Source organism: Ursus americanus, chromosome 22, assembly GCF_024610735.1.
Source record: "Ursus americanus isolate L20-20 chromosome 22, mUrsAme1.1.p, whole genome shotgun sequence".
Classification (NCBI taxonomy): Eukaryota; Metazoa; Chordata; class Mammalia; order Carnivora; family Ursidae; genus Ursus; species Ursus americanus.
The window spans coordinates 878,475-906,152 of NC_142148.1; the positions used below are offsets into that span (position 1 = coordinate 878,475).

General features: G+C 61.8%; 1 protein-coding gene across 1 annotated transcript; it reads right to left on the reverse strand.

Annotated features, from left to right (window-relative positions):
- COL20A1 (collagen type XX alpha 1 chain) lies at window positions 1-27,251 on the reverse strand. Its single transcript, XM_087853933.1, has 37 exons — window positions 27,170-27,251; window positions 25,109-25,219; window positions 21,015-21,158; window positions 20,705-20,869; window positions 20,358-20,480; window positions 19,312-19,470; window positions 18,875-18,994; window positions 18,233-18,397; window positions 17,314-17,481; window positions 16,903-17,057; window positions 16,496-16,625; window positions 15,593-15,738; window positions 15,387-15,510; window positions 15,084-15,223; window positions 14,473-14,602; window positions 13,853-13,995; window positions 13,555-13,687; window positions 13,045-13,187; window positions 12,716-12,845; window positions 11,089-11,127; window positions 10,136-10,274; window positions 8,222-8,364; window positions 7,863-7,972; window positions 7,222-7,380; window positions 7,057-7,134; window positions 6,469-6,555; window positions 5,791-5,844; window positions 4,570-4,665; window positions 4,430-4,483; window positions 4,241-4,294; window positions 3,914-3,967; window positions 3,093-3,164; window positions 2,496-2,531; window positions 2,317-2,383; window positions 1,953-2,099; window positions 521-604; window positions 1-26 (listed from the first exon to the last, which is right to left on the reverse strand). The coding sequence occupies exons 1-37, from the start codon at window positions 27,249-27,251 to the stop codon at window positions 1-3; spliced, it is 4,110 nt and encodes a 1,369-aa protein (XP_087710059.1).
- Between the last annotated feature and the right edge of the window lie 427 nt (window positions 27,252-27,678).

The window sequence follows — 27,678 nt, forward strand, 5'->3', positions numbered from 1 at the left end:
TTACAGCACCAACTGCGCTGTCCAGGCTGTTGGGCGGGAGCAGGGGGGGCTGGCAGTGACAAGGCATGGGACCAGCCGGTCAGGGTCCCCATGGGGCCCAAGCCCATGGGAAGTGAGCCAGACGTTACGATGTTAGAGAGGGGGCTGCTGCTAGGGAGGTGAGGAGCCCCATGAGACCGCCCAAACCCAATGCCTGGCTGGGCCCAGGAGGCCCATCAGCAGGTGTTTGAGGGAGGGCTGGCACCTGCACTCAAAGCCACCCCTCCCCCCGCCCGGAGCTCAGAGTGTGGCTGAGAAACCGTGTCCTGGGGCATGAAGTCATGAGGGAACAGGAGATGGTGGGGTCCTCGGAGCCAGGGAAGGATGGCAGCTTCTGAGGGCCAGGGGTGGGGAGCTTGGACTGTCCTTGGCAGGGATGGACTCTGGCCCCGGGGACGTCCTCCCTGTAGTGCACAGCCCCTCCCTCGAGCAGGCTGTGGTTTCTCCACATGGAAAACAGCACAAAGGAAAGGCTCCCCACTGCCCTCCTTCTGCTCCCAGGTGGCTCCCAGGTCGCTCCGGACTCGCTCCTCCTGCCCGCATAGCCGCTCTCGGTGCCCAGAGTCTGGGGAGGGGTGCAGGGTCACTGTGGGCAGCACAGGGGCCGTCCTGGCAGGACAGAAGGGCAGGCAGGTCTAGAGGGAGGTGGCCGGCAGCTGACACCCGGCCAGACTGCAGCAGCCCAGCCCACCTGGCACCGTGGACCTGAGCCCCCCAGGTCTCAGTGTGTCCAGCGGGGCCATGAGCCTGCAGCACGCATCTGCTCCCACGTGCCCCCTGCCCTGGCATCTTTACCCACCTGGGTCAGGTGCCTGCTGTGGTGCACACCTGGTCTCCCCTCCTGACAGGTTCACCCCGGGTTGGGGCCTCCCTGGGCTCCCCCACATCTGCCCATGGGCTTGTGAGGCCCTCAAGGCCCATGACCCCCACTTGTGCCTTCCTCCCAACCAGCTGTAGGCCCTGCTCCTTGGCACCTGCACTCTCTGTCCACACACAACCCGCCCCCCCCCAGCCCCCTCGGAGTTCCTCCTTCCCGCAGGGGGCGCTCACCTGTTCCTCCCACGGGTCCCGGAGGCTCGCTCCCTTTTCCCTGACGGCTGCCCATGTGACTGAGGGCTCTGGGGTCACCTGAACAGAAGCGGGGTGCTCGAACCAAGAAGTGCAGGAGACAATGCTTTCCCTTCTTGGGGACCCTCTCCTGACTGATGGGAAGATGGGTGCCTGAGCCCCAAACAGACAGCAGCTGTTGGCTCTGCAGCCAAGGTCAACTGTGGGGGATAAGTGGGGGAGGCTCGGTGGGGGTCTTCATGACAGCACGTGCCAGCCTTGTCAAAGGGGGTATTTATCCCAAAGGCCATGTCTGGGGAACTGTGATGGGCCGAGGTGGGCAGGGGGTTCCCCTGAGTGAGGCCCTCTCACTCAACCCAATGCACAGCCCGAGGGGTAAGGCAGGACCCCTCCCTGCCCACAGCGCAGTGCCCAAGCCCCACCCAGCCCCTCTCCTTTCTCCCCCACCCAGGCCCATGAGCTCTTTCTCCCCTAATCAGCCTCCCATCAGTCTTAGCACCTGAGCCGTGACCAGCGCCACGACCCCAGTCAGATGGAGGGACCCGGGACAAGGTCATTAGACCAAGCCTCCCGCTGCATCTGAGCATGTGAGCATGTGGGAAGGAGGACAGGAGGGAGGGGATGGCAAGGCGGGAAATAGCCCTAACCTTGGGCTTCCTGGGAGAATGGGGAAGGGACCCCTTTGAGGACCCCAGGAAGCCAGGCAGCATCCAGTCCTGCCCTTAGTGACCTCTGTGTGGGCTTGGGGGCCCAGGGAGGGTGGGGAGCCAGGGCCAGAAAGAACCACCAGCCCAGTACTGGGGGAGGAGCTGCAGGCCACTAGACCCTCCCCATGGGGCCAGTACCTCTCTTCTCAGGGCGGGGGCCTTCATCTCCCCCTTGTCCAGGGAGCCGGGCCTCACTGAGTGTGCTGGGGAGCCCGGGGGCCTCCAAGATGGGCCTGGGGGGCCTGGCGCTCTCATGGAGGAAGGAGTGGAACTTCAGCACATGAGCTGGGGGTTGGGGTGGAGGGGACATCAGCAGGGTGGGTCGTGGGGTACAGGGGGCTCCCCACGTGCTTTCCCCCTTACTCTGTGGTGCATGGCCAACGAGAATGGCCGGGCCAGGCTGGGCCTGCTAGTGATGACGGGCCCGGACTGGTGTGAGCACAGAGGCTGTGGGGGGTCACGGAAGGCCCTGGGGCCCTCGCGAGGAAGCTGCCCCACTCACTCTGGATGGCAGACTCGCAGGCCTGGCTCAGGAGCTGGTAGATGGTGGCCAGGGACTGGGGCTCGCCCTGCAAGGGAGGGTGGGCCACATGGCCACGTGCCGGGACCAGCGGCACGAGGAGCGCTGCCTTCCCCACGCTCCCCAGGAAGTGCCTGGCCCCCAGATAGGGGCCTACTCACCTTCTCTCCTCGATCCCCTTTGGGTCCTGGCAGCCCCTGAAGTGGAGGAAAAGGGGAAACGTGGGCCAACAGGGAAGTAAACTGGCAGCAGGGGAGACGTGCCTGGACCCATCCTGGCTCCCCCTGGGCAGGGGTGAGGGCTGCATGCCAGGCCGGGTTGTCGGGTTGTCGTCTCCTGACTCTGCTCTCAGGGAGGGCGGGGGTCCCACCCATCAAGGGGGAGGAAGACCGGGCAGGGCAGGGCCTGATCCTAGGGAGCTGGACTGAAGTCCACCAGCAAGCAGGCAAGCTGGGCAGGCCCAGAAGCCACCAGGCCTCTGCAGAGCGCTTCCCCGCCCCCGGGCCTGCCTTCCTCCCCCTCCCCAGCTGGAGCCCCTCCTGTGCTTGTAGGCCTGGGTCTGTCCCCACACCCTGGAGCCCACAGCCCCACACCCGACAGCTCCCTCTGCTCCTGGTGAGCCCCAAGCCTCAGCTCTCTGCAGGCCTGGCTTTACGGACCTGATCAGCCAGGAGGGAGGCGCTTACTCACCTTTGCTCCCCGCCTCCCCCCTGCTGTGTTTGCTGAGGGACTGGCTGGTAGCTGGGAAGGGGACTTACTGTGGGCCCTACGGCCCCTGGGGGTCCTCTCTCCCCGCTGGTGCCCCTGGCTCCTGCCATGCCTTGGAAGCCCTGCAGGGGTGCCGGGCGGGGGGGGGGGGGGAGTTGGCTGCAGCACCCCCCCCCAGAACGTGGCTCCTCCTCCCTCCAGCCCTGGCTCCCTGGGGTCTGGGTCCCTGTGGCCTTGGACCAAGACCAGATCCCTTCACTTGTCCCTGCCTCCCACGGGCTGGGCCCACCGCGGGGCTGATCCAGGCCTTGTGCCCAGGGCAGAGCCCCGCCTGCCCCACCCCTCCACACTGATTCTTCACTAAAACATCCCCTGGCTCTGTTCCAGCTGTCCTGAGTGTGACCACGGTCCTCCCCCTGCCCCCGGCCCTGGCCAGGACCGACCTCTCATGGGAGAGGCTCCCAGCCGAGGCTACCCTGGGCCTCCCCACTCAGAGCAGCATGGACTCCGCTGGCTGGGGAGGGAAGGTGCTTCTGAGTGAGGCAGCCGAGAAGGAGAAGGGGGCCCAGGTCACGTCCTGCAGCCAGCCTCCCTCCCTAGGCTGACCGGGGAGCCCGGGCACTTTCCCACCACGTGGATCTCGCACAGGGATGCCTGGGGCTCTCCAACCTGCCCAGGGGAGGCGGGCAAGACCCTCGCACCGTGCCGTGGCAGGCTCCTGGGCACAGGGCACTCGCACGCCCCGCGGAACTCTACAGGGTTCCAGCACAGGAGGAGAGGCCTCCCCCGTCACACCCTCTAGCTGTGGACTGTGTTGTGTTCAGCCCTGAGGAGGTGGTGGGAGGAGCCTCGCAGGGCAGGTGGTGCCTACCCTCGGGCCAGGAGGTCCAGGCAGGCCAGTGCTCCCCTCCAGGCCTCGCATTCCCTGAGGGTGAAGGAAGGGGCAGGCTGGGGTGGGGAGGGGGCCTAGCACCCCTACACGTCCCCCCGACACCCCTCCCTCGGATGCCCATGTGGCCCCATGAGCAGACAGGCAGGTGGTACACACCTGTGCATCACTCTGAGAGCCAGTGAGGCCAGCCCAGCTCAGGGCCTGCCTCCCCGCCCGGGGCAGGGACCACACCCCCCTCCCTGCTGGCCAGGCCACCGCCCCCACAACCTCTGTCCAAGACCCTCCAGCAGCACGTTTCTCTCTCACCTTTGGTCCCTGGAGGCCGACCTTCCCGGGGGCACCCTGCTGACCGGGATGGCCCTAGAAGGGAACAGAGATGGCTGGCCAGGCTGAGGCCAAGGTCTGAAGCAGAGGAGGAGGCCCGGTTCCCGAGACCCATGTCCCCAGCCAAGCCTTCCCCACCCATGTGCCCTGAGTGCGGTCTGATCCCACTACCTGCAAGCCCGGGAGCCCATGGTCCCCTTTCTCTCCTTTGACTCCTGGCGGACCCTGGAGAGGAAAGAGACTTGGTGGCTCGTCTGTCCTAGAAGAAGGGGCAGGCAGCAGGGAGGAGGCGGAGGGGAAGCAGCACCTACCACGGGTCCCTGCACGGTTCGGCCCTGGGTCCCCGGAGACCCCTGCTGACCTCCGGGACCCTCGGGTCCCATCTGTCCAGGTGGCCCAGGCTCTCCCTGCAGACACAGGCGGGGGAGGGACTGAGAAGGCCTGGGGGCCCCTCCTGCAGCCCCTCCCTTGATCCTGTCCTCAGTGGCCTTCCTGGCCCTCCAGCCGACTTTGGTACCCAGACCTGGGCTTGTGCACAGCCGTCTTCACCCTCACTGCCCACTCTGGGAGGGGTCCTGCTGCAACCCTCTCTACAGCCAGGAATGGACTGAGGCCACCACTCCAGGTCACAGAGCTCAGGAACCTGTTCTCCCTTCCCAACCCGGATGGGCCAGTCCCAGAGCTCTGAAGCCCAGGCGCCAGACTTGGCCCTCGCTGGAGCGTTCTCCCAAATCCTAAGGGAAAGGGTGCACCCACTCCTTCCACTGTTTGAGATTGAGGGGGGAAATGAGAGCATGTTTTCAAGTAATCTTGGTGAATTAAGCATATAAATACACCAAACTCCATAAAGAAAACTGCAGACGTTCTCATGTGTGAATATCAATGAGAAAATCCTCAGTAAGACATCGGCAGACAGAGCCCAGCAGCATATCGCATGGGTGGGAAGTACCCAGTTTATGCAAGAGCGGTTCGGGGTCAGGAAGACACAGATCAGTCACCAAAGTAATAGCCCCAGGAAGAAAACGTGCTTGGCTGCGTCCATAGCAGCAGGTCTTACTTAATACCCACACTTGAGTTTTTAAATCTAATAAGAACACGTGGACGTGACAATCACACAACCAAATGCACTCGTCTCTGCTCCCACGCCGGCTCCGCACAAACGCTGGCGTGGCAAACGTGGTCACCACACACATACGTGGCTGACTTCCATAACGTGCAGAGTGCTCCCAGGAATCAGTAAGAAAAGCAACCCAGTGGAAAGGGTTCAAAGGACATTTGTCCAACGAGAAACCCCAGCAACCCCCAGAGTGTGTTGGACCTGCCTTAGGAGAACTGCCAGTGAAAACGGCGTCAACAGAGTTGACCTGTCAGAGTGCTCAAGGTCGGAGACGGGACGAGATTTGCGATTTCTGGGGTGGGGGGTGGGGAGCTGGCCCCTCCCTGGGGAGGGCACCTTGCTTCTAGTTGTGGGGCTCACTCCTGCATTCTCATGAAAGCTAGGGTCCAGCCCCACGGGACTCCCCACAACTCACCCTGGGCCCTGGGAAGCCCTGCTCTCCTGGGGCTCCGTTCCTTCCAGGGAGGCCCTGCAAGGGCACGGTCAGGGCTCAGCGCCGTCCACCCGAGGGCCCCACAGCATTGCCCTGGACTGCAGTCTCCAAGTTTAGGTGGAGAAGGGGAAGGGTCTTCCGGGGCGAGAGAATCCTAGCCCGTCCTTCCCTCCCACAGCCTCTGGGTAGAGCCGACTCCTGTTCTGGCAGGTCCTGGTTCAATTCCTGGCCCCTGTCTGGTGTGGACCGCCGAGCACGGAGCCAGTGCCTGTTGACCAACGACACTCCCACCGCAGGACCCGCCCCATGGTGGGGGTCCAGGGCCTGGAGCACCGCCTCCCAGGGCCCTACAGCCAGACTACCCAGGACAGAGGCTGCCCACGTGGCTGTGACTCATGGCCAGGCCACGTCACACCCGCTGGCCACCATCAGCACAGTGCTGCACCCCCATGGGGAATTGGGGATGTGCTGGATCCTGCACCAGAGAGGAGTCGGCTCAGGGGAGGGCAGCTGGGGGGAGGGAGAGGCTTGCTGGGAGGGGTCGCATGAGGCTCTGGTGAGCCCTATCTTTGCGGCAGGCTGGGTCAGCTGCTTGGTGCTGTGGCAGCAGGATGTTGCCGGGAGCCCCTTGCCACCCCAGGGAGGAGAGGATGGACTCACCGGAGGTCCTTGGGGCCCTGGTGGCCCAGGGGTCTGCGAGGAACAGGTGCAGGCAGAAGGGAAGGCAGGGCAGGTCTCTCCATCCTTCTAGGAGAAAGGAGACCCCACTCTTTAACTGGACCCCTAGCTGTTCTTGTCTGACCTAGAGCTCAGAGCAGCCACAGATACCTGGGTTCCAGGATGCCTGGGAGGCTGGGAATGAGGGACAGGGACCCCATCCTGGGTGCCACGCCCCCAGGCTGCCCTGCCCGGGCCATCGCCCAGTCCCTCCCAAGTCCCTAGCATGGCCAAGCCCAATGTGGGTACAGCATGAGGAACCCTGCCCACACCTGCCAGGTGCAGAGGCCACCTGGGTCTCTGGCAGTTCCTCTGGCTTTGCTGGTTGAGCCCCTTCCTGGCCCGGTGCATACACCCCAGCTGGGCCCACAAAAAAAGGACAGTGGCCACCCCCACAGCTGGGGACTCCCTGACACGCTGCCCAGAGGCCACATCCTCCAGGAAGCCTGTCCTGATCTCTCCCAGCACGGTGATGATGGACGTCCTGTCTACCCGCACACTCTGAGGCTCGGCAGGTGGCAGTCCACCTACCGCCGCGGGGAGTTCGCAGCACACGTCCTCCTCTGCCCAGGAGTCGCTGCACACGATCTGCAGTGTCTGGAGCTGGAACTGCGACGCGGGGCAGGGTCAGCCGGACAAGGTCGGGTGTGCGTGGCCCCCTCCGGCCCGGCCCGGCAGGACAAGGCCCGTGCTCACTGTGGCTGAGCTGCTCCGGGGGCCCCGGGCCTTGGCCAACCTCCCCAGCATCACGAAACCCGTGGCAGGTGGGCTGCCCGCCTCCCCAACGGGCCTCTCGGCCACCTTCTGGCAGTCCACGTAGAGCCTGACCTTGGAGCGGCCCACGGCCACGTGCACCTGCCGGAGACCAGCACAGGTTGCCCTGCATCCCAGACAGGGTGGGCATCCGCTTGTGCCCGCAAGGCCAGGACAGACAGTGGGGAGCTAGGGGCCCTCACCTGGGGTCAAGATCCACCCCAGGTCTCAAGGGACAGCTCCCTCACGGGGCCTCAGTTTCCCCTTTATAAAGCAGACCAAATCACACCTGTTGCAGATCCCTCCCAGGGATCTGTGGGACCCAGGAAGGGCTGGGTTGCTCTTTGAGCCAAATGAAGACATCTGTCACAGAGGGGACTGCGGGGCGGAGGCTCAGACAGCCCAAAGGAAGCTGGGGAGAGTGGGGGCGGGGCAGGGAGAGCCACTGTGTGTGCCGGGCAGCCTGCCATTGGGAGGCAGGCACATCTTGTGGGTCCTGTTGGGGGGGACCTGCTCCAGAACTTGGGGAGTGGGGGCGCGTCTTGGGGGAGGTGCACGCCAGTCTTTGAGGAACCTTCCAGGACCTTGTGGAAGCTTCCAAAGAATATCCTCCTCACTTCAGGCAGGTCGAAAGTGACCTCTTGCAAGGTAGCCCTGGGGTCGTGGTTGAAGTAGGTCAGAGACTTCCTGCCAGCTGCAGGGGAGGGGTGAGGAGCACGTGAGACCTCCCAAGCAGAACGGGGCAGCCCCACGGGAGGGCAGCATGCAAATGCACCCCAAGCCTCAGGGGCCCAAGCGGTGGACGTGGCTCCTGCTAGGAGCTCCTGCCTCTCGCTGAGCGTGGGGGCCAGCACCCTCTGCCTGGGGCGTCCCCGGCCTGGCCTGGCCACAGACCTCCTCAGGACCCACAGAGCCGGGCCCACCACCCTCCCTCCGGACTGACCGTCCAGCAGGACCCCCAGGACGGGCTGGAAGTCCTCGGCCGTCATCTGCCATAGCGCGAAGGTCTCGCGGGGAGTCTCGGGCAGCACGCGCAGCAGGAAGACCACCGTATGCTCGGGCGGGGGGGCGGCCAGCTGGAGGTCACTGTTGGAGCACAGGTGGGGGCAACTGCTGGGAGGAGTGGCAGTCCCTCCGTCCCCCAGACCCACGGGGCAGCAGCACGGGGGGCCACGACCAAGCTGGGCCTCTCCGGCCTCCATTCCCCAATGGTAACGTGGGGTATGTGAGGGACAGAAGCGCCCCCAGGCTGGCGGGGGTTCAACAAGACATGCTCTGTGGCCGGGACCGAAGGCCACCCCACCGCAGCCAGTGTTCACGACACTCCTGGACAGGGTCCTCCAAGCTCCCATTCTCCAGGGGCTCTGTGGGGGTGGACGGGGGCAGGTCACGGAGGCGTGGCAGGACGGTCTCTGGGCCTGTGTCCTGGGGTCAGGAGCCCACAGGCCCACAGGCAGCTCTGCCTTCGAGAGTTGTTCCCACTGACCCGAGTGTGTTGGAGTGCTCAGAGTGGGCAGGTGGGGGCGTCCATGCCAGTGCCCACTGGGGTGCGCTGAGGTGTGGGAACGGCAGGGAACAGGGTGCCAGGTCACCCAATAACATTGTTCCTAAAGGCCGACAGCCCCGCTCTCTGCCTTTCATTTACTCTTAGGATAACTGAGAGCCCAAAAGACCCAGCCCTGCCCACTCCTATGGTTCTCTAAGCCAACTGGCCCCAGGGCCTCGGCACAGGCTGCTCCTTCTTCCTCAGTGCCCTCTCCCTTTCCTATTGTCTTCCTGGTGGCTCTTACGTGCACTGACCCCATCACAGGGAGGGACCCCTTCTACTCTTAGCAGCCCAGAGCCCCACTTGTGGCAGCTATCACGGTGGGGGGGCACCTGTGCTGGGTGACCTCCCCTGTGGTGGGTGAGCCCATCTGGAGTGGGGGCCTGGGAGAGCTCCAGAGGGTAGACAGCATGAGGGCCTGGGAGAGCCTGTCGCTTGCGGGAAAGGGACTAGGATGGCAGAGCAGCCATCCAGGGAGGGTAGACCTCGGGGCTCCAGACACTCAGAGCAGCCCGCCCCAATAAGGAACCCCAGATTCAAGCTGGGACGGGAGGAAGGGGCCACCGAGAAAGAGACCGGCTTCAGCCACCCACACGTGTGGGAGACTGTGGCCGCCTGCAAGAAACGTTAACAGGAGCAGGTCGGGGTGGGCAGGAGGAAGAGGACGGGGGAGGAAGCCACAAGTTCAGATGGGAGGATGGCGGTGGGCAGAGCGGCACCTGCCGTAGCCACGCTCGCCGTGCCCCTGCAGGGGAGAAAGTCCTGAGTCCTAGCAGCGTGCGGGGAGTGCTGTGCAATGATCTGCTTCATTATTTTCAAACTTCCAGCGCTAGCATCTGACCGCGCTGATAACATACAACACCCTAACTTAAGGAGGGTTATCGCAGTTCCCGTTCGAGTCAAGATCTCCCCACAAACAAGGTCTTCTGGTGGTCGTGAGCTGTCAGAAGCCACACAGCCTCGCTCGCAATTGGTCTCAGAGCGCCCACGTGCTTGCGGATTTGCCTGACCCACGCGCACCCAGGATGTGGGACTTCTCAGGGCACACAAGCTTCTGTGTGGAAGTCTGCAAGTCTGATCAGTGCTGGGGCCACGCGGGAAAAGGACCTGCACGTGGCCTCATTCCACCCACATGAGATTCATTCATCTGTAAAACCCCACCTGCCCAGGGGAGTCACCTGGTCGGCTCTGGGGGGCTTGCACCCACCACAGCCTCCCCAGGGAGATCGGGGGGCATCACAGGGAGGAAATGGCCACCCCCTCCCCTGCAGCTACCCCCTCTGGGGCCCCAGGCCACCCCCGGCCCCCCACCTGGCCCGGCGGGTCAGCTGAGCATCCTTGAAGAGCGTGAAGGTCCTGGCACAGCCAAACGCCGAGTGCTCCATGGCAACACCACGGATGGAAGCGTACTCCTTCTCCACCAGGCCGAAGGCCGCCATGAGGTCAAAGCCTGGGGGTCATGGCAACAAGGAAGGGGTGCTCAGAGACTCGAGGTGAGGGAGGGAGGGGCAGGAGCAGAGAGAAGACACTAGGAGTCAGCTGAGAGCGGACGGGAGCAGCACAGGACACGCACAGAAGGGGGGATGGTGACCGTGAAGACCACGGACGGATGCCCACTCGGAGCCTGCAGGGGGGTGGGAGTCAGACGCCCAGGGGCCTCCCACAATGCCACACATGCAACCCCACACCCCGTAGCAGCAAGGGTGCCCAGCAGCTGGTCTCACCACCCACCCTGACTCCGCGGGCTCAAGGGTTAGGGTGCAAAGTGAATGTGATCTTACTTCACTGGGTGCTCAGCATGGCCATGGGCCTGGGGCAGGAGCAGGGGCAGATGGGAGAAGCCTCACCGCCCCACCAGTGGCCCCGCACTGCCCTGCTCCGGGCAGATCTCCCACTCACATGTCAGCCCCGTCACCGTGTGACCCCTAGCCTTGACATCTCACCCAGCTCCCAGTTAGCAGAGAGCCAGCGGGAGGCCTGCAGGACCCAGGGCCCTGGCCTTGCCTCTGCGGCACCACATCCCAGCTGTGACCTCGACAGTGACGCGAGAATAAAGGCCCTGGCCAGCCTCATGGGGACCTCCCTGTGAAGGTGAGAGTCCTGCCCAATCGCCTCTAATGACCCCGTGGCCCTGGTGCGCTGTCACTGCCCCTTCATGGAGGGCGGGGGTCCCAGGCCGCCTTTCCCAGGAGGACACGACAGGAGGAGGAGGAGGGACAGGTGGGGGATGGGGAGGGAGCTCAGCTGTCACATGGGGGGCCTACCTGGGAGGGGACCATCGGGGCTGAGGGCGGGGCAGGCTGCTGGGAGGCAAAGGGAGTCAGGGTCAGTGGCGAGGCATCTCGCCCCCACCTGGGGCCCCTCGTGGCCAGGTGCCCTGCCCTCAAGTCCACAGTATATTGGAGCCACATCCTCGTCCACACATGCTTGCTGGTCTCCAGGCCTGTGGCTCCCACACCTCGGGGACAGGACGGGGAAGGGACGAGGGGTGTGTCCTGTTCCCCCGGGGACCGCACTTCCACCCCCTGGAAGACAGTGCCTGGCCAGGGGTGCTCCCACTGGGTGCTGCTCCCCAACACAGCACTGGCCACCCAATGTGCCCCAGGTGGCAGGGCCAGAGAGATGCCTGGCTGTGGGGACACGCCGACCTGGGGCATGCACTGACCTGGCCTGGCCGTGCAGTTTTACTCCACGGCCAGGTGCACAGGACGTGCTCTGAAGTTGTCCATGGACTGGTAAAGGCCCCACGGAGAAGGGAGGCCCCCCATGCCCAGAGGCACTCAAGCCCAAACTAGATGACCCCGTGGAGGGACACCGAGGGAAGCTGGAATGGCCGAGCTGAATGGCCTCTAAGCGTCTGTGATTTTCCAAGAAAACCAGCATACGGCAACAAACCAGAAGCGGCGTGATCCTCTCTGCTGGGTCCTGGCCTGTGGGTGGCAGTCCCCCAGGGACGACTGATGCCCTGACCATGAACTTGGTGCATCAAGAGAGGCCAGCCTGGGCCTCCATAAGTAGTCTCCCTGTGGCCCTCGCCTGCCCTGTCTGTGATCTGCATTCGGCTGGCTGGAGACTCCCGCCAGGCTGGACATCTGCCCTGACCTCCTGGACACAGATGTAGGAGAATTATGAGCCCACCCCACAGCTCTAAGCACCTGCAGGCAAGGGTCCATCCAGGAGCCTCCAGCCGCACCAACCTGCACCTGTTTTATTGGAGTGATACGGTCCTAACCCTTGGGTTAGCGGTTGCACTGCACACTGGGGACGGTTTCAGTGAAAACCTCAACCTCTCTTCTGCTAGCTCTGCAGTGCTGGGCCAAGTGCAGAGCACGACAGGCAGCACGCCCTGCTGGCAGGACCCCGGCTAAGTGGGCCCCCAGGTTCTAGGCTTCCGTGTACCTGGCTGGGTCTGGGGTCTGGTTGGGGCCTGTTTGGCTGTGAGGGTCTGGGGTCTGGCTGGGGTCTGGCTGGCTGTGAGGGGCTGGGGTCTGGCTGGGGTCTGGAGTCTGGCTGGGTGTGAGGGTCTGGGGTCTGGCTGGCTGTGAGGGTCTGGGGTCTGGGTGGGTGTGAGGGCCTGGGGTCTGGCTGGGCCTGAGGGCCTGCCTGGGGTCTGGGGTCTGGCTGGCTGTGAGGGTCTGGTGTCTGGCTGGCTGTGAGGGGCTGGGGTCTGGCTGGCTGTGAGGGTCTGGGGTCTGGCTGGCTGTGAGGGGCTGGGGTCTGGCTGGGGTCTGGGGTCTGGCTGGGCGTGAGGGTCTGGGATCTGGCTGAGGTCTGGGGTCTGGCTGGGGCCTGAGGGTCTGGCTGGGGCCTGGCTGGGCTCTGGGGTCTGGTTGGGTGTGAGGGTCTGAGGTCTGGAGCCTGGCTGGGTCTGGGGTCTTGATGCCCACTCACCCGTCCGGCCTATGGCAGACACTGCCATACTCTCCCCTGCTCCGTAGACTGCTGAGACCAGGACCCTGTATTTGGTGGCTGCCAGCAGGTCAGGCAGTGTCACGTGGCTCCTGGGTCCTGGAACAGAGATCTGGGGGGGGGGGGACAGTCACCTAAGCCTCCCCCTGCCTGGAGCACCTTTGCTCATTTGGGCATCTCTGGTCTCATTTGTGTGTCTTGCCATGGAAGAGCTGCCCCCCTCAGTGGACAGGGTGGGCTGTGTCTCCCCCACTGCGCCCGGGACTAGGGGCCCATGAGGGGCATGGCCTCCCTGCTCCACCAAGACCCACCGACTTCTCGGGTCCTGAGCCTGAGGCCAGCACGTAGGTGAGCCGGTAGTGGAGGACATGACCACTTGGGGGCGTCCAGCTGACCCGCAGGCTGCTGGGTGACTCGGGAGCCAGGGCCAGGTTGGAGGGCGGGCTCCGGTGTGCTGTGAGGCAGGCAGCACCCAGGGGCTCAGAGAGGGCGGGCTGGAGTAAGGCCAACACGTCTCCCACCACGTCCTGCTGCCCCCTAGCCTTGGCATGGACGGAGCCACTGGCACATGTCAGCCCCAGGACAGTCCTGAGGATACCCGGTGACTTGAAACCTCGGCCACCCCAGGAGGAACACCTTGCTGGGAGGGCTCGGGGAGAGCCTGTGGACCCAGCGGTCAGGCCAGATGGTCAAGGACTCAAGGAGCTGTCAACGGTTCTGGGAGTCTGGGGTCCTGGGCCCCGGGAGCTGGGAGAGTTTCGGATCCCTCTGGGCTGCTCCTGGTCCTCACGCAGCTGAGGGGCAGAGCAGGGGTCACCTACGGGGGGTGTAGCGGAGGGACACTGGGTCACTGCGGGCCCCATCCCTGTAGTAGGCCAGGATGGTGATCTCATACTCCAAGTGGCTTCGGAGGCCAGGCAGGACCGCCATGCCCAGGTTCCCTGGGACAGAGATCTGTGGAGAGGAGGGACAGGTGTGTGCCCTGTGGACAGGTGTCCTCCCACAGGGCTCTGCCCACAGGCCATGGGAAGGCGGGTGCCCCTGGGATGAAGCTGTAGGGTCTGAGCTCTCCTGGAGTTGGGGAGCAGGAAGGTGGCCTTCCCTCTCCCCACCCCGCACCTCACGGGCCTTCCCGTCTCCCAGGGGTGTCCACTTGATCTGGTAGACGAGCACTCCAGAGTCCGCAGCGGCCGCCCACTCCAGCTGGACCTCATCCCCAGGGAGCTCTTTCACCGAGAGCTGGCTCGGGCTGGGGACTTTTCCTGGGAGACACAGCAGGGACACTGAGGCTGGGGCAGCAGGGTCTGGTCAAGCAACGGCCCTGAGGAGGTGGCCACTGCATCCCTCTGAGGCTCAGAGGGGGCCCCACACGCCCCCGCCCTGGGTGACTCGCCAGAGACACCCCACGTGTGCATGCAGGTTTCACTGCTGCGGGACCACACTCGGGGAGCAGAGGGGACCCCAAACAACAGCCGTGCCCACATTGCTCCCCTTTCCCAGGGCCAGGCTGCAGGCTGGGTAGGGGCCCTGCTTCTGGAGGTGCCCGGCCCCGTCCTCTGCTCAGCATTCGGTGCCCTGGGTCAGGGCTACGCCCCACATCGCACGTGCCTGGGTATATATGCCCACCCAGCTCAGCACTGCACACAACAGGCATCTAGGCCAACATGTTAGCTCGAACCATCCATCGGGGAGGGATGAAGCCGGCCTGGGGACCCCCACCCCAACCTCAGCGCCCTCACGTGTGGTCAGGCGGCCGGTCAGGGTGGAGGAACCGCCCGTGGGGTAGAGGCAGGTGACGCGGACAGAGTATGTGGTGGAGGAGGAGAGAGGGCCCAGAGTGGCTGCTGTGGCGTTCCCAGGGGCCTCGACCTGCGAGGCGGACAGACACATGCGTGAGGCCTGGAGCCAGCTCCCCAGGCCAGGGAACGCTCAGCCCCTGGCAGGAAGGAGACCCCGGCCCCGGACGTGCACTGGAGGGCGGAACCCCCCACACGGGTGGGGCCTCCTGGGCCCTCGCCCGCCCCCACCCCCTCCCTCAAGGAGCCCAGCTTACAAGCCCTGGGCCCCACCCTGCATCATGGATGTCCTTTGTGTGTGTCTGTCTGATTCCTTGCTTCACACCTGTCCCTTGCCCGCCCCTGGGCAAGACTGAGGCCCCCAGAGGCCGGATGGAGCCTGCTGCTCAGCGCTCCCCTACACCAGGCCAAGGCCGGTGCCCAGGGGCTCCGCCAACACCCAGCCACCATGAAAGCAGGGTGCAGGGTGCTGCGGGCGCTGGGCCCCCTGTGTTCAACTCGTCCCCGTTGAACCCCAGGTCCCCCAGCGGCCCCTGGGCAGGGGCTGCTCTCACCTGCCCCGAGTGGCCGCCCTCCCTGGAGACAAAGCTGACCCTGAACAGGCTCACGGGCCTCAGGAGGCCCTCCCAGAACACGCGGGCTGAGTCGTGAGTCACATCCGAGAAGCCGAGATGTCTGGGGGGCACCAGGGTGGCTGCGGAACACACCGGGCCTCAGGGACCAGCCAGCGCCCTCTCCCCAACTGGCCAGGGGCCACCAGAAGGGTCTGAGGGGCCCTCCACCTGGTGGAAGGCTCGGGGGAGCCAGAGCGGGGCATTTGCCCATTGGGCGGCAGCCCATGGGGGCGGGGCACTCACCAGTCCTGGCACGGATGCCCCGGGCCTCGCTGGCCTCTGTCCCTTGCAAGCTCTGCACCCAGATGTCATAGTCCGTGCCAGGCTCCAGGCCGTCCAGCAGCACCTCTGGCTGCCCCACTCGCACCTGCAGGGGCGTGGCACTCGAGCTGGCCCCTGCCTGCGGCACTGCCCACCCGGTCTGCCTCCCCTCCCAGCTGGTCTCGAACCTCTCTGCCCTCCTCCTGGCCCCTGGGGGGGGCTGGCGAGCATCGCACCAGGTAGTATGTGGCCCCCGCGGAGGGCCGCCAGGCGAGGCGGATGGTTCTGGGTGTCACTGCAGCCAGGGTCAGTGCCTGGGGCGCAGGCAGAGGCGCTGGGGGAGGGGGGACACTTTAGGAATGCAGCACCTTGAGGAAGCGCCCACACACAGCAGGAGGACCCTCGCTCAGATGACAAAGGGCCCAGGTAAGTGCAGACCCTGGTGGGTCTCAGTGGAGACAGAGGTGGGAGGGTGGGGGCACCCCACAGACCATTCTGAGTCTGTCCCCAGACTTCACTTGGGGCCAGGTTTCCAGCTGACAGCTCCGGGGACACACGGCCACCTTGTGGGTTTCTAAGGCCACCTGCCCTGAGGGTGGGGTGCCGGGCCCCCCGGTTAGAAACCCCAAGGAGAAGCCACGTATCATATAGTCCAGAAATAGCAAATCCGCACAGACAGAGGCAGACTGGGGACTGCGGGGGGCTGGGGGGTGGAGGGACAGCTCGGGGGCGCCGGGGGGACAGCTTGGGCGCAGGGCTTCCCTCCAGGTGAGGGTGAAACTCCACAGTCGACGGCAGAGACACTAACGATCGCCGAGTCTCACACTGAACAGGTGAGTTGTACACCATGTGAATTACGTCTAAAGAAGCGGTTAAAGGGGGCTCGTGGCAGGCCAGAGAGGGCAGGAGCTCCACAAAAGCAGCTCAAAAGAGGACACTGAGGGTCAGAGAGGCCCAGCGACTGGGCCTTGGTCACACAGCAGGTGGGCTGAGACCCAGCGGCCTCTGCACACCCCTGCTGGCGGGAGGCTCCAAGGGGAGGCTCTGGGTAGGGCAGCCGGGAAAACCCCGGCCGGCTCCACCCCACCCACCTGTGGTCACAAGGCCCCGCAGGCTCTCGCCGACCCCGGCCTCGCAGACAGGGAACACAGACACCAAGTACTCGGTGCCCGCGGTCAGGTTGTGAAGCTCCACGGACGAGGTGGGCCCCTCCACCAGCACCTGGAACAGGAGCCACAGTGGAGCCGGCGGGGTGGGCGCAGGGGTGCGGGGCACAGGGGTGCAGTGCGGGGACACGATCAACCCCGGTGGGGCTGAGGTCAGTCCTCGCTTCCCACAGTGACCTTGGCCACGGACCAGCCGGCAAAGGCATGAACACACGTGCTCCATCTTCTCCCCTCGGTCTCCGGGCACCCTCACCATGTCCTTCCTCCTCCATGATGGCTGGGTCACCTGCGGCCCTGACTCTGCCCGGGGCAGGCAGACAGCCACCTCTCACCTCCCGTGGGGTGCCACCCTTGGAAGGCCGCCACGTGATCAGATACTTGGGCGGCAGCTGGGGGGCTGGAGTCCAGGACAGGTGGACACTGGAGGAGGTCACCTGGGTCAAGACTAGGCTGGTGGGAGTGAAGACGGTGTCCAGGGCTGGGGTGGCTGCTGCCGGTGTAACTGTGGGAGGGAAGGAGGACGGTCAATGGCCAGTGGGCAGCCTGCATTAGCAGCTCCACCAGCTCTCCCCAGCGGCCATGTCCAGGAGGGACAGGTGTCCCCCAGGCTGCAGACACCCTCAGAGGCCTGAGAGCCGAGGGGAAGGGAGCTCAGGGCGTCCCATCCAGGGGCTACGACCACCCTCCCCCTTTGCCCAGATGGCCAGGCAGGGCCAGGCAGGGCCGCAGCCAGCGAGGGTGACCCTGCGCACCCGGGCCCTGGCTCCCGGCCTGGACCTTCTGGCAGATGAGACGGCTGAGCAAGCCGGCCAAGGTGCCGAGCTGGGGGAAGTCCTGCACGTTGTGGACGGTGATGTCCAGCGGCGGGGATGCTAGGAGCTGCAGCTCGGCCTCGTCCGCGTTCTTCACGCCTGCTCACAGGGTACGGCGGTGAGGACGCACCAGACCCCACCCACCCAGCACTGTTGTCGCGTCTTACAAGCACGACCACGGGCCCCGGGCCTGAGTCACCCAGCGGCCTGAGGGGGCCTTCCCAAGGCCCGTACCCAAGATCCCGTGGGCCCCAGAACCGCGTCACCTGACAGGCCCCCGGGAGACGGCAGCGGGGTGCTGGTACAGGTGCGGCTGGGCTCCCAAAGGCCACTTGTAGACTGCGCCGAGTCTGCTTGGGTCTCTATGGGGCTTGGGGCCGGAGGGGAGGCCAGTGTGCTTTCGTCGGAGTCACACGCACACCCCCAGACCTACCCATGAACCCGGCGCCTGGGACAGAGCCTGAACAGGGGGATCTGGGGCACCAAGGAGCTTCTCTCCTCCCAGGAGCCTCTCAAGTCTGTAGTTCCCTTCCCAAGGGACAGAGATAAGAAGTGGCCAGTGAAGCGAGCAGAATGAGGTCATGGGGGCGCCTGGCGCCTGCAGCACCGTGCGTGGGGCACACCCAGAGGGGGCCATTCACACACGGCACTGTGAACTCGGGGCTCTGCTCAGAAGCCCCACATTGTGTGCCCCCTCCGAGCGCCCGCGGGTGCTCCCAGCTCCTCGGAGCAGGGACAGGTCCTCCCTGTGGCACAGACACCACCGGACCTCCAGCCCGGGGCGGGAAGTGGGAGTGCAAACTGCCCCAGCGGCTGTGAGAACCCCAGCCGACGGCCGGGGGCTGCTCACCCACAGCAAAGATGGCAACACCCAGGTCCTTGAGGACGCGGCCAGCAGCACGGGCATCGTCCTGGGACTTGCCGTCCGTCACTAGGATCACCACCTTGGCCGCCTCTGGACGGGGCCCCGCTCCGGGCTTCAGGTTCTGCTCCCGCACGTGAGTCAGGGCCAGGCCTTGGGTAATCGAGAATAAAGGGCGTGCGGCCCCATGTGCCCCTCCCGGCACCCTCCCTGCCTGATGCCACTCCACTGGCCACTGACCCCAGCGCAGTGCCCACCTAGTCAGTCCTGTCCCTGCCAGGCTGGGGGCTGCAGAGGCAGGGACCACCATGGGACCCAGGGGTCTGCCTGCGGGAGACGCTCCTCAGGGGCTGCTTCCATGGGTAGCCCCTCCCGGAAGCTTCTACCCACTGGAGGAGCCACTCACTTCTAGCAAGACTGCCTGACGGAAAGCCCCGTTTCCATCAAAGATATTAAGGGGAGATTTGCTCTTTACGAAGGTGTGAATCAGGCTCAGCACCCACATGGCACTCGCTTGATTTACACACAAGTTTTCAAGTCTGGGAGGCTGACCCGCGGGATGGAGCCGGGGCTTCAGGACCAAGACCTGGACAGACCCCAAGGGTGGGGGCGCTGGGGGCCCAGGCACACCTGTGAATGTGTTTCCCCCTTTGTAGCGGAGGCTGTGGACGGCTGCCAGCACCTCCTCCTTGGTGCGGAAGGCGTTGAGGTCCCACTCGGTCTGGGGGTCTCCGCTGTACTGAGTCAGGCCTGGCAGGGGCAGGTGCTGGGTGCTGAGCCATCCGTCCCACACACGGCCTCACCAGGACCCCAGGGAGGGCACACGTTTGCACATGGACAGTCACCAGAACATTTCCCCAGCCCCTGAGGGGGGCCCCCACCTGCCCGGCCTGGCAGGGGGTCAGCCTGTTGGCAGCAGGTGACACCGATCGGCAGGGCTGTCCTTCGGTTTCCCCAGAGGCTCTGCGCCTCCTCCCAGACTTCCCGTTTCTCAGAGTTGTGTCTCCCCTGGGTGCTGGTAGGACTTGTGGGGATGCCTGGGGGTAGGGCGGGTGGCTGGTACCCACCGACTTGGACTTTATTTGGCCCAATTTCAAAGGGCTCGATGACGCTGGCCAGGAAATCTTTGACCTGCTGGAAATGACTGTGGCCAATACTCCAGGACCCGTCCACCAGGAAGATCATATCCACGGGTGTGGGGGGTGTGCAGCAGAAGTGGGGGCTGGCTGTGGGGGGTGGAGGGGGTGAGGGGCTGGGCCAGGCCCACACCACTACAGGACACACACCCCCCCCCCGCAACTGCTCCAGGCCGGGCTCTAGCCCCCTGGATCTCCTTCCCTGAGGCTGGTAGACGGTGAGGGGCCACGGGGCTCTGACCTCAAGTGTGGCAGGTAGCCAGGTCTTGGGGGCCCTCAACAGACTCAGAAAACCCTGCATGTCAGCCCTCTGAGTGCCCCCAGGGTGGGTTAATGAGTGAGACCTCCAGGTACCCCAGCGCCTCTGCCTTCCAGTGGCCTCTGCAGGGCTTGTCCCTGTGTACGGTCATCGATGTGCGGGCCGGTGGGCAGAGGCTAGCCCAAGGGGGTGTCAACTGGGGGGTGTCAGCATGGTTGGCAGCTCTGGCTGAGGCTTTGCTGGCTGGGGTGGTGGCTTGTCCTGATGACCTAGGAGCTCTTGGGAGACAAAGCCACTGCCCGGTCTGGGGCTCCCTGAGAGTCTAGACAGTCAGTACCTCTAGGCCGAGCCCCAGACCAAGGACAGGCTCCTCGTGAGGACTCCTGGGTAGGGTGAGTGCAAGGAGACCCCCGTGTAATGAGGGGCACAGCCCTGCCCTCAAGGCACAGTGTCATTGGGGAGACCATTCTGGCAGAGCCCAAGTCTACTGGGAGACAGTGAGAGTGAGAGAGGGGACATGTCCATCTGAGGAGAGAGATTCCTCTTTTCATCCCAAGTGTGATTGATGGGAAGACAAAGTCAGGGACATCCTCGGTCTGGTGAAGGAGGCACGGCTGCCAGAAACGCCACACCTGTCTGCCCTGCCCCGGGTCACAGAGCAGCCACCCCTCACCCCAACCCTGAAAGCCTGCAGAGGCTGGTGCCCTGGTTGTTTTACCTAACTTCTCCATCGTTCCTGTGGAGCCCCTGGCCTGGCTTTGCCTCTCCAGGTCTGCAGTAGGTTGGGAAGGGGCCTTGCGCCCCGAGCCCCTCGGTGGGCGCTGCTCCTTGCCAGGCAGTCCTGTGGAGGTCACAGCTGTGTCACCTCTCACCTGCCACACTCAGGCTGGGCAGCAAGGGGCACTAGGGCCCCAAGTGCACCCTCAGTGGGGGACCTGCCCTCGTGAGCCTGGGTGAGTGCAGGAGAGCGGCACGTTCAAGGAGAAGCTGGAGTGTAAGGTCAAACGTGAGGAAGAGCGTCCTTGCCACGTGAAGAGAAAACGTGAGATGTGGAAGGTGACCTACCCTCACCCCCCTCTGCACCACCAAGAGTAGGCAGGTCTTGGCTTGGGGACCAGGCAACTCGGGGCCCAGGGTCTGGGCTCCCCACGTGGGAGGGCGTGGGCTCCACGGCTGCCTCCAGTGGCTTCCGACTGCTCCTGCTCACAGAGTGACTCTTCAAATCCTCAACTGCAGAGAGATGCGAGGGGCTGTCAGGATCCCCCACCCCAGGGTGGCAGCAGGGCCTGGGGGGGGGGGTGTGGGGAGCCACAGCTCCTTTCCACACACACCCCCACTCTGAGGCTGGGTTCCTTATGCAGGATTATGGACTTACTCACAAACTCCCTCTGTGCCAGCAGGGTATTCCCTGAGCTGGTGAGCTCGAAGATCTGCACGGTGTAGCCCTTGGAGGGGCTCAAGCCCCCCACTGTGGCCTTGGGGGTCTTGGTGGTCAGCATCACCTCCTGTTCCGCGTCCCCTGGGGTGGGGGTGGGGAGAGAGATTGAGGCCACCAAGGTGGGCATGTGTGTGTCTATGCACATGTGTGGGAGTGTGCATGCACGTGCGGGTGGGTGTGTCGCAGAGTGGGAAACACTCTCAACCTCTAAAATTTAAAAAGATTCCCCAAAACTGCTAGTTCATGTTGCATCTGTCAGAAACAAACAAATTTTTTCTGAAGTTAGACAATGTTACATAAGGTCATAAATTATTTCTGTAAGTTTTCACAATGGCCGGCACTCAATGAAGGGCAACCAGGTGTAAAAGGAACAAGAGGAAGTGATAGAAAGTTAAGAGAAACAACAGGCAATAGGAAGAGACCCACTGATTTTCCAGACAGTGGAGTTAAGGGGCTTTAAATTAGTTATGCTAATTAGTTTAAAGATTTAGAGATAAGCCTATGAATTTGGGTATCAAACTAGAAACAATAAAAAGGAAATTACAGAATGTAAAAACTAAATAGACATTTTCCAAATGGAAATTCTACAATGGAAAAACAAAAAACTGAAGTTAGGAATCGAAAGAATGACTTAATAGCGTCTTACACATAAACGAAGAGATGAATAGTGGAATACAGGTCAGAATAGAAAACATGGAGTAATAGGGTGCCTGGGGCCTCTGTCAGTGAAGCGTCTGCCTTCGGCTCGGTTTGTGATCCCAGGGTCCTGGGATCGAGCCCTGCATCCTCCCTGCTCGGCGGGGAGTCTGCTTCTCCCTCTGCCTCTGCCCCGCCCCCTTGCTTGTACTCTCTCTCTTGCTCTCTGTGTCAAATAAATAAATAAAATATTTTTTTAAAAGAATGGAGAATAAAGGAATTAAAAATATAGAAGAAAGAGTCAGAGGCACTGGAACAGGGAGAGGGTCCACATGTGTGTAAGTAGAGTCCCATGAAGAGAAGAGAGAGGAAACGCGGCACAAGCCATATTTAAGGAGACATGGCTAAAGAATTTTCCAGAACTGTAAGAGAGTAAGATGCAGACTCAGAGCACCAAGAGTCTGAAGTGAGATAAAAAGAGGTGGACACCGAGAACATCAGACTAAATGTGCTGAGAATGAAACAGAGGGAAGCGTTGCAGAGCAGTCAGGAGCAGAGAGCGGACTCACAGCTCATGGAGCAACAACTGGTTTGATGGTTGAGTTCTCAAGAAAAACAACAGAAGCCAAATGACAATAGAAAGATTCTTCAAAGTGTTGAAAGCAAGTGCCAACTCAAGATTCTATACCATAGAAATGGCACCTTTCAAGAATGAAGATGTTTCAGACAGACAACAAAACAAAACCCCAGAGAACTGGCATCCAGCAGACCCAGACTGCAGGAGTCACTAGAGTGTTTTCAGGGAGGAAAAAAAAAATCCCAGACTGAGAGACTATGGAAGGAATAAAGATAAAGGGTGAATATGTGAGTCGGTCTAACTTAATATTGAATTAATACAACTACAATACTTAACATGCATTTTGAGATTTAATGAAGATGTAGAATTAACATGCATGAAAAGGGGAAAAACGCAATTGTGATTATTGGAAGCCTTATCTCTACCTGGGGAAAGGTGATACAACTGCCATATCCAACCTGTTGACAAGTTAATGTCCAGGGTGATCACTACACGAGTGAAGGAACCATAACTACCAAGCTGCTGGGGACCTGGAGTAAAAAGTGTTTGATCATCTCATACCTCATACCTCATCAGTCTTAACTTCTAAAAAAGGAGACACCAAACATTGTGTATCTCCATTTGTGGCACAATAGAAATCGCACAATCACTTATAAAGAATTCTTGCCAACAAACTATAACCAAACCGGAATCTGACCAGCTTCTGGGATGGAAGTGCCAATCTACAGGAGACACAGGGGGAGAGGAAGGGTCTATGTGGCACCATGGTGACACCATCAGCAAAACACAGAATGTCAGATGTTCCACAAGACCAGCAATCTTCTTTCTTCAACAAATAAACATTAAAGAAAGGGGGAAAGACGAAGCTGTTTTAAATTTGAGATTACTGGGGTGCCTGGGTGGTTCTGTCGGTGAAGCATCTGCCTTCGGCTCAGGTCATGACCTCAGGGTCCTGGGATCAAGTCCCGCATTGGGCTCCATGCTCAGTGGGGAGCCTGCTTATCCCTCTGCCTGCTGCTCTCCCTGCTTGTGCTCTCTCTCTCTCAAATATATAAAATCTTTAAAAAAAGTAAATTGAAGATTACTTGAGACCTAGGAACCACATAAAGTGTGTGGATTCTGTTGGGATCCCAATTCAAAGAAATTAAGTGTAAAAAATATTTATCAGACAAGTTGGAAAATGAGTACACAAAATATTTAATGGTAGCTCTGAAATATTTTCACTTTTTAGGCATGCTAATGGTACTGGAGTTATTTCTGAGTGCTTCCTTTTAGAGAAAACTACTAAAATATTTATAGACAGAATTATATGATTATATGATGTCCTGGATTTGTTTTAAAATAATGCAATATATAGAAGGGATTGGAGAGAGAGATCACACAATACTGGTCATATGTTGATAACTGTCAAAGCTATATCATGGGAACATGAAGCTTCATTACACTATGCTCTCTTGTTTGAATTTTTCCATAAAAATTGAGTTTCAAAGAGAACAAGAAGAGAAAAATATTACAAGTATAACAAAAAGAAAACAAATAGGAAAATGATAGATTTAAACCCAAATATGTCAGCAATTTCATTAAATGTAAATGGATAAAAATGTTTCTGTTAAAAGGCAAAGATATTCACGTTGGACAAAAATACCACGATCATGTGCTCCCTAGAAGGTGCATCTGCGGTGATGGGTGAGAGAGGCGAGTGGATGGTGTCGTGTAGGCACTGCCTGGCGGAGCCAGCAGCGCTCGCCTCAGAGGGGGCATAACGGAAACCTGACAAGAGAGAATGGGGAACAATCCATGGCAGGAAAGCTTTAGTCTGGTAGGAAGATAGGATAATTCTAGACTCACGTGCCCCTGAAACACGGCCTCCACAAATACAAAGCAAAGTTTGGTGAGACAAGTGGAGGAAGACGTTTCTAGCACAGCAGGGGATTTAAAATGCTTCCCTCGGTGGCTAATAAAATAAGTAGACCCAAAAAAATCAACAAGAACAGAAGATTTGAAAAACAGGGTAAGTAAATTTAGCTTCATTAAAATATCAGAAAACTGCCCCCAAGTCAGAAAGGGGGTTCTTCTTGGGGGCAGGGAGGATGGAGATGGGGAAGGGGAAGGGGCCTGAGTGGGGCTGGGGTACAACTTTCCACTCTGGGAGGGGAGCTCAGGCTCATTCGCTTTGTGTCAATTTCTGCAATTACACACTCATGTTTGGGGGCTTTTCTGTGGGTGTCAAACCTCAATTTTTGAAAAGTTTACATTTTCCTTTTTTTGAGGGGGGGAGCGGCAGAAGGAGAAGGAAAGAATCTCAAGCAGACTCCACACCCAGCGGAGCCCGACACGGGGCTTGAACTCATTCATGACGCTGAGATCACAGCCTGAGCCAAACTCGAGTCAGACGCTTGGCCAGCTGAGGCTCCCAGGCGCCCTGACTGCTGAAAAGTTTTTAAGACGAGCAGCCAGCATCACGCTGGGGGTGCTCTGCAGCTGAGCCTTCGCAGAGGTCTTGGCCTACCTCCTGTAAAACGTGAGCTCATCCTGCCCATCGGATGCCCGCTCGCTGGCGTGCACAGCTCTGAAAGGGACCCAAGCCCCAGGACAGAGTCCTTGTTTCTTCTAGAGACACTCACTGAGCACATGCTGCATGAGCTGGATGTGGGGGTGCAGCAGTGGGAACTGTACAGGCCTTTCTCCTGCTGCCCGTTCCCACCGTAGCTCCCCCCACAGACACAAGGCTACTGGGATGGAGGAGCTGGGCAGACCAGCACGCCAGCCGCTGGTCCCGCCGGCCCTCACAGAGGCGGGGGAGGCACTGGCCCCTTACCTGCCATGGGCTTCACCTGCAGCAGGTAGCCGAGGCTGCTCCCCTCCGACCCCCTCCACTTCATCTGCAGCCGGTCCTCAGGCAGCACTGCCAGCGTCAGGTGGCTGCCCGCTGGGGAGACACGACCAGGTGGTCAGGACTGACCACTGGAGAGCACCCAGCAGCTGGGGGCCCAGCCCCACCCACTGGGGAGACACTGGGGAACCTGAAGCCCCATCTGGGGCTGAAGGGGGACCGGGCCCTCCGAGGGTCCCAGGTGCCAGGACCACCTGGTAGGTCCAGTGAGGAGACTGCCCCACCCAGAGAGGCCTGCCTGGCTCTGCTAGGGGTGTCCCCCGCCCTGCCGACCAAGGCCCAGGCTGCATCCAGGATCAGTAGGAACAGCCCCGGGGCCTGGAGCTCCCTCATTTCCCAGCACAGTCCACACAGCCCTGTTGGGGTGCCATGGCCATCCTGGGAGGAGGAGGGGCAGTGGAGGACTGAGGAATGGGACACAGCCTGGCCTTCTGGGGAAGCTTCCGGGGCAGGGGTGGCTATTTTTGGAAAAGTGGGACAGAGATGGGCTTCTTCTGGCTGTCCCACTGAGAGCTGGGGCACGGGAGGAGGGCAGGGGTGGGGGGCGCCCAGGGCAGACACAATGATAATGGTTCAGAGGGAGAAGCAGCTGGACTGGGCCTCCGGATGTGCCCGGCTGCTCCCGGGAGCACCAGGCTGAAAGGCAGGAATGTCTGATGGGGGAGCTATGAAAAGCCATTTGTGAACAGGACCCCCCCAAGTCCTGCTCATGAAGAGCCCTCTGTCTCTCGCGGTGCCTCTGACATGCTGGGGGAGACATTCCCAGCTGCCTTTGGGATCTGCACGTCAGGGGGCCTTGGTGGGGCATGGGGCAGACAGCGGGGACCTGCTGGTGGGAAGCCCCCCCACCTACCCCTGGGGAAGGCAGCCCGGACATGCGGGCCCCCACCCACCCTGCCGTCCTAGGGACCGGGAGACCCAGGTCTGCCCAGAGTCCGCAGGGACCTGTGGGGATGGCCCATCCATCCTGCTGAATCCAGAGCTCAAGGTGTCTGTGGGCTCACTAGTGACTTGGCCCCACCGTGGTGTGACACAGAGCCCCGGGGACCAGGGACATGCCCTGGTGACCGTGGCCAGTGTGCCTGCCAAACCAGAAGTGAGGAAGCACAGTTATCAGACCCGTGCCGCGGTGTGGTGTGGCCGCGGCCGTGCCCCTCCTCCATGCACATGTCCTCAACAGAGATGGTGGGTCAAACACAGCGAGCCTCTGGCCATCGCCCCCAACACGCAGCTTCAAACAGCGAGGAGACGAGGTCTCCCGCCCGCGGGACTTGCTGGGAGCCACCCGGGCTGGGGGCAAGCCAGGGCACAGCCACCGCAGCCCGGCCTTCCCAGAATCAGTCCAAGCCGGCCCCCCTCGTGGTCAGCTCAGCAAGGACCCCCGCCACATTCTGCGGCTGCGTCCCTTCTGGGGTATTCCAGAGACTGGTGAGGAGTGTGACCCCCAAAGAGAAGCACCATAAATACGCGGTACAAGGCGGTCAGACTGGCCACACGGCGCAGCGGAGGCGGCCGGACAGCCCTGCACTCTCCCGGGGCCTGAAAGTGAGCAGGGAAAGGGCCAGAAGCGCAGCAGACGGCAGAGAACGGTGCTCTTCTTGGATGGATAAGAGGAAAGGGACTCTAGATTTGGGCTGTTTGGAAGTTCTACACTGAAGGGGTGTCCTGAAATAACTCAACACACAGCACGAACGTAAGACGGGACCAGATGCGAGTGTTAGTAACTGTCGGAGAGCACACAGCGGCATCCCCAGCGCGGGACCGACCGCGAGGCTGAAGGTTCAGCAAAAAGCTGAGGGTGGCACTTTGGGCAGAGAACACAGGTGGTCTCACGCGTTCTGCTCAGAACAGCAGCTCCTGGGCAGCATCGGGAGCAGCAGGCAGAGGCCCCCCGCGAGTGAGGCCTGTGCCCCGGGCAGGGATGGCCCGCGGTGGGGTCGGGGCTGACTGGCGCCACATTCCCAGGAAGCACCTCCATGTCCTTACCTTGCCCCTGGCTGCGTCCCAGGGCAACACCCAGCCACAGCCAGAGGCAGAGCCCGAGGTGGGGGCACACGAGGGCGCTCATGGCGCACTGCCTGTGTGAAGAGAGGCCTTTCAGCCACATTCCGTCCGTCCATCTGTCTGTCCAACCACTGCTGAGCTTCTCCACCCACACCGGGCACCCCACATGTAGTGATCGGGGACTACTGCAGCCCACAGCGGCTCCATGCCCTGCCCAGTGGACCTGTGTCCCGCAGGGCCTGAGCACGTGCTGCCCCAGGCGAGGTGAGAGGTCAGCTGCCTTTCCCCTGCCCACCCCCGGATGTGTCTGGCCCGGTCACAGCCTCGGGTCTGGCACCCGCCCTCAGAACATTCTCACAGGCCGGCAAGAGGCCCTGACTGCTGGCCCGGTCACTCACTAGTTCTTAGAACAGACTGGGACAGCTGCTGCCAGGGCCTAGGGGCCTGGGGAGGGAATGAAGCCGGGTAGGGGCAAACCCTGTTTGCAGCCC